This window comes from Dreissena polymorpha, chromosome 13 (assembly GCF_020536995.1).
Source record: "Dreissena polymorpha isolate Duluth1 chromosome 13, UMN_Dpol_1.0, whole genome shotgun sequence".
NCBI classification, from domain to species: domain Eukaryota; kingdom Metazoa; phylum Mollusca; class Bivalvia; order Myida; family Dreissenidae; genus Dreissena; species Dreissena polymorpha.
In genome coordinates, this window is record NC_068367.1 from 63,191,579 (window position 1) to 63,198,088 (window position 6,510).

Sequence of the window (6,510 nt, forward strand, 5' to 3'; positions counted from 1 at the left end):
AACTATGTCTGATTTGAATACCGAGAAAAATTAGATCGTTTCTTTTGCATGATTGTACTGCATTCATATTGATTTCCGATTCAATTTAAATGTAAGAAAGTGTTAACAAATTTAAACAATAATTCACGAATTCGGCGTTAGAACATAAAGGCCAATATAACCGGTTTTTGTTACTTTAGTCTCCATTCCTTTTGGTTACTTAAATTATAACATAATTAAGCTGAAAATGTTGTGATTATAAAGAGCAACACATTCATATCTGATTAATCTATAAAAGTTCTGATATAATTATTATTCAATTTAATCATCTACTATCATCGATTTGGTATTTCTTATCATTTAAAACATTAAAAATTAAAATATAATTGATAAAAATGAGTTACAACATTTTCCGTTGCGCCCTCGCTATAATAGAACATTCACACCAGAAATTTAACTCTGTGTGATTAAAGCAATATTTTATCTTTCTTATCATGAATAATGCATGCGTTAAGTTAGAACATGTCGATCCTCAGTGTCCTGCACCATGTGGCCCCTTAAAGGTCTGTGTCTGTTACTGGTGGTTGTAATAACTGTTTACGCCATTCGGATAAACGCGGAACGGAGAAGCAATGATCTTGATCATGACCTGCTAAGACAACTACTTGAGCGGATGGATGAAAAGGATGAGGTCTTAAACATGCTTAAAAAAGAATGGACGAAAAGACACGGAAATTCATGGATTACAACAAACTCTTAAACAACATGAGGAAAACATAAACAATCTAAACAAAGTCGTGGGACATATGCAGCGTGTAAATAAGCAACTCAAGAAATCGTTTTCGAAATGTGCCAAAAATGTAAAATCGTTTCTCCAAGGTGGTCACACATTAGAAGAAGTTAATCAATATAAAACGGTTTTGAGTTTATCAAAAACAAACATCATCAAAGACAGTTTCAATGACGTGGATCCACAATTTAACAGGTCAATATCTGAAGACATCGGAATGGTGAAAAGATTTCTACTTACATTTCCAAATAAACATGAAACAATCGGACCAAATGGTTGTGATTTACACGTTTTTATTATTTAGATTATAATACTTTTTACTTTTTTAAACTTATTACTGTTATTATAATAATTATTTTTTTCTTATTATTATCATTTTTATTTGTAGAAATATTATAAGTTTAAAGCGAGATTATACGATTTTGTCAAATATTTATTAATTTATATAAAATGTGTAAACAACTTATTAAACATATATTTTAATATAAATTAAAATAAAAGTCAAGAAGAGAATGTGTCGAATAATGCGAAAATAAGCCAGATATGTAATTCTGAAATTAAAATGTCGGTACAGTCGATTTTGCCAGCATGTAAATCATGAATGTACGATGTGAATCTAAATTATGTTTTACGGTTATTTTAAATTCCTACAACGATATCTGTTCATGCGACACACGAACACTTACCAAAAAAACGAATCCTTTGGTTATTGTAGGAAAATATGTACGAAATATCTTCGTCACAATCGGCTTTGGGCGCTAATTTCTCTTTGCTGCATTTTATGAAATTCGTCTTCAATGTATAATTTGTCTTGCCTATTTTGTGTTATTGTGACATATTTTATCAATATATTACAATTTAACACGTATAAAAAATCGTATAATCTCGCTTTAAGTTGTATTATTTTTATTTTTATTATTATAAGTATTATTTAAATTATTGGTAGAATTATTACTATAAGAATTGTAATGGTTAACTACTAAATTAATACTCATATATTTTCTTTACTTTGCAGTTCGGCAACAATCTGGGAGACGTCAAATTAAAACTGATTTGGTTACGTTCTTTGCTACGCTGAATAAACCAGTCACGAACCTTGGTGTTGAACAAAACGTGCTGTTCGATAATGTCATAACTTACATCGGCTCGGCATATAATCAGCATGTTGGAGCATTGTTTGCACCCGTTTCCGGTGAGTATATCTTGATGTCAACCATGATGTCATTGGACGGACATTTCAACGGATTTCGATTGGTTCGCAATGGAATTCTTATATGTAACTTTTTGGCTGCCGGTGGTGACGGCCATGCCGATACAACTTCTGGTAGCTCTGTACTTTACCTAGACAAGGGCGACGTGATAGCCATGCAAAACATGTATCCTTCAGAGAACGTCCAAGGGATTCATTATTCCTTCTTCTCTGGATTTCTTTTGAAAGAAATAGATATTTCTATTGCGGGTTAAGTTTGTGTCAGCATTAAAATGTAACCGAATACAGCCCGTATGGTGACACGTGGTATGTCGCCCCCACTGTTAATAAAGTGAAGAACACGTGTTTCTTCTTGTTGACAATTATTTGTGTACTCTATTCAAAAACGATAATTTTCGTCAACTTTCGTTTCAATCATCATTGGTTCTGTGTATTTATCTACTGTGAATCGAATCAACGGCTTTTATATTGACTAAAGTTATGCTATTTGCGTCTTATTATATAATACGTGGTATTGTATTCGAATCGGAAGGCTTTTTGAACATATTAGAGTGCTCCCGTAAGCTTTAACCAGCGTCCGTTAAAGCAGTGTGTATTCATCATTCTTTTTAAGATGGATACTATACTATCTCCTATAATGATATTGATTATTAAGAAATGATGATCACCATAAGGATGGTGAATCCCATTATACGGATTATAATGATAATGATGGTGATAATGATAATGACTAGAAGAAGGACGTTGATGAGGGTAATACAAAGGAAGGAGAAGATGATGCAAACGACGTTAACGGCGGCGTTGACAATGATGATAATGATTATAATGTTGATGAATAGATGCTGATTAGAAGGAGAAGGATCATCATCATCAACATCATCACGGTCGTCATCATCACCCTCGTCATGAGGCCAACCCCATTGTAAGAATCTGAGTCTCTACCTAAACTAGGTCAAGATTAAACATTGAAAATCTCTGGTCATCATTAAACCTTGCTAACGCGCTATCAATTCGACATAAATATAAATAAATAGAAATAGTGAAGTGTCACGATGTTTTATTCCTTTAAATATCTGTAAATGCGAAACTGGGTCAACACGGGTCGATTCGTGTAAAATGATATTTGAAGATAAGCAAGCGAACACAAGGACAAGAAGTAGTTACGTCACTGCGTTGACCCCTACCGAAAGCTAAATTGCTGAGTTTATAGATGAGTATTATACTTATAATGTGTGGTTCGACGATGACAGATTAAATAATGATTACTATATTTACGAGCAATGTCAAAAATACTTTATTCAAAAAAAAAGATTGACAAAACATATCTAATTTTGGAAAAAGCATAGCTGCCAATCAATTTATTATTGATTTTATTGAACGTGGTTATTAAGATTCAATTGTATTTTTTACCCAAAAGAGAATCGATTAAAATCAGTAAATCAGCGTGTGATTTTATTGAATTAATTAAGAAATCACAGACTTGTTAGATTGGGTTTTGGTAGAAATAACTGATGGCCTCGCTCGCTTTTTTTAATCCGCTATCTGTCTCCATTCAAAGCTTTGGTAAAAACACTCATATTTGATCTGAGATGGGTAAACAAACACGTATGGATTTAATCTGTTAAATGAGAAGATTTGCGATTAGCTTTGATGTTTCTTAAAGAAGGGGGTTTGCAACGAAAGTTTGATATCCATTCTGATTCCCATTTTGTGAATATTTATTTCCTGAACATACAACTTATCTTGGGTTTTCGTTTGAAGAGTTATAATTGTCTTGGATGAGATTTAAGCACTCACAATAATAATGAGAAGACAAAACAAACAACTTACGTCGGACATAAAGCCAGATTTGCTCTATCTGTGCCTATCCTTACGGTGGAAAAATGTTTCTGGAAACAAGTGCAGGAAATATATTGGCTGAGAGATAATTTTAACTATCAGAAAGTTTTCAATACGAATTCATGAAAGAAGAATTGCCAAGGCTATGAATACCATCAAGATTTTAACGGGCGCTGAATATATTCCAGTAAGAAAGGTAACTATTTGTATAGGTCAAATTATGTATATGAGTATTGTAACTGGCTCTGTAGCTCATATAATGAATAGAGATTTTAATATCGATGCTGCAAAAAAACGCTCGTGGAATGCTTACGGTAAGTTTTCAATAGTCTGGGACAATAAACAGTTTGGATAAACAACGCTCAATGCGCTTTAAAAAGATTGCATTTGCTGTGTCCTACGCCGGATATGACGTTAGCACGATGAATGGTGTGATGCATGAGTCGGGTCGTCAGAGCAGACAAAAATGTCTTCTACATGGCGGAAACTTTGTACAGTTTACAGAGTTATAGTGCTTTATTTAGTGTTCTTGCAAGCCATCGAATGAAATGATTTACAGACAATCGAGGAGTGTGTAGAGTCGTTGCAATTGTTCTATGAAAAAGGATTTACATAATTAATCTATCAACACATTCTAATACACATCTTAAACAATCGTTTAGAAATTGAAGGGATTCCAAAAGAAAAAAAACGATTGGCAAACTATTTATCTAAGATTGTAGAGAATGCTGACTGGAGTATTGGTTTGAATTTAATAAAACTGTTGCAAAGAAAATGTCGCCGTGGTGTAATGGATATGGTGTCCGCCTTGCGACCGGGAGGTCACGGGTTCGATCCCCACCGTGGGAGCGTTCTTCAGATTTCCACCAAAGACACCAAGTACTGGTTCTAGGCCCAGGAAACGGACTCGAGAGCGTTTATATAAGCCTAAGGCTTTCGACGCAATCGAGCTAAAATAAATAGGTTTAAACTAAAGAAAATGTGGCAATTTAGATGATGGTTTTTGCGTCAGAGCATAATTTTAAACTTTTAAAATTCTTTAGTAGATTTTGGTTTTCAACATATGCAGGTTTTGATGCATTTACATTTGATTGGGGCATGTTTTTGAACTGAACGTTCGTCATATTACTCCCTGATTTGTGAGTAAAATGGCGTATTGTAAAGCAAAAAGTGTTTTGGTTGAGCCACAATGAAAATCGGTTTATTTTTGGCAACTTATATGATTTTGCCGAGCGCAATGCATTTGTTACAGATTTTATTATTTTGCCTACACATAAAGAGTCTTATAAACCATGCAGAAATTGTGTTGGCATATTTGGTACTAAAAACCTGCGGTTCAGAATGATTGCGTTTTTCATTGAGTTTTAAAGATTTAATTCGCCAATTGTTATTTACCGAGGGCGATAATTTCGCGATAATTAAACATATAATGGTTAAGGCGCTTGTTTCAATGAATCATTCTGTTTTAAGCCCTTGATTAAAATGAGCAAGATTACCCGCGAATGAGTATGCGCAAAAGTGTACAGCGGTCATGGCGCTTGCTGTATTGGATATCGTGTTAGTAATAATATATTGGAATGTATTTATTTGGCTTTTAAAGGCTCTATAAAGGTGACAAAGCCAATTATAATGCATATCAACTGGTCAAATTTTTACCGGATTTCAGTTACTCTTGCATTAAAACTGCTAATAACACAGCTTGGGTACAACGTCGCCAAGAATTATGGAATATATACCCGTTTCATGATTGGAAGAAATGTTTACATTTTTGCATCTAACGTGATGTGTAGCCTCAGAGCGGTGACATATGCTAAAAATAGCCGAAAGAAAATTCAATTTTATTTATATTTTAAACAACTTTTTACCAGCAGAAAGTAACTTATTAGTTCACTACAAACGTTTTAACCATTTAGAAGAGACATATTTTGTGAGTAATACCGGAAAACGTTAAAAATTATCGATATATTTTTGGTGACCTGAGTCACTTTCACTTTCTATTTGCCGAGTAAACAGCGATGTAAATAAACGGATTGTTTGTAAACACAATTGACTTGGAGGACACTTTATTTTGAGCTCAAACCAAGTTCTATTGCTCATATTTTATTGTAATGTCCAATAGCATATATATATATTGTTTTTTGATAACCTTTATTAATAAAATATGAAAATAATATTTAAAAATCGGTAAATAATTACGGATCTTCACCTTTATAGAGCCTTTAAATGTGTGTTCTTAAATTGTATGTTGATTAACATGAATTTGTATGTTATAATATGTTCTTGGAGTAGGTATGTAGATGATTTAAACGCGCAGCCTGACGCCTTGGTGGGAGGGGTTTCCTTGCTGCTGGAGTTAATCAAATAATCAAGAGCTATTAAATCGTCAATTGTGATTTACCGAGGGAGGTAATTTCGTTTATTATAATAACAATCGCATGGTTAATGCGCTTGCTTAGAGCGGGACTGCACGATTTTTATAGGTGTTAAATTGTCATATAGTGATACAAATATGTTACAATAACACATACAAGCCAATAAAAAGTATACATTGAAGACGAATTTCATAAAATGCAGGCAAGACAAATAAGCGCCCGAGCCGATTGTGACGAAGATATTTCGTAAATATTTTCCTAAAATAACCGGAGCATTCGTCTATTAATTAGGATCGAAGTAAGTGTTCGTGTGTCGTATG

General features: G+C 33.5%; 1 protein-coding gene across 1 annotated transcript; it reads left to right on the plus strand.

Moving 5' to 3' along the window:
• Positions 1-534: 534 nt before the first annotated feature.
• Positions 535-2,323, plus strand: LOC127855216 (uncharacterized). The gene is made up of 2 exons (XM_052390633.1): positions 535-1,044; positions 1,785-2,323. The coding sequence occupies exons 1-2, from the start codon at positions 786-788 to the stop codon at positions 2,231-2,233; spliced, it is 708 nt and encodes a 235-aa protein (XP_052246593.1). The 5' UTR covers positions 535-785; the 3' UTR covers positions 2,234-2,323.
• The last annotated feature ends 4,187 nt before the right edge of the window (positions 2,324-6,510 follow it).

Excerpts from the sequence above, each read along its gene's own strand:
- LOC127855216 (XM_052390633.1), top strand. The coding sequence starts at position 786 with ATGCAGCGTGTAAATAAGCAACTCAAGAAATCGTTTTCGAAATGTGCC. Across the intron at positions 1,045-1,784 it reads TGAAACAATCGGACCAAATG|TTCGGCAACAATCTGGGAGA; the intron begins GTTGTGATTTAC and ends TTTACTTTGCAG.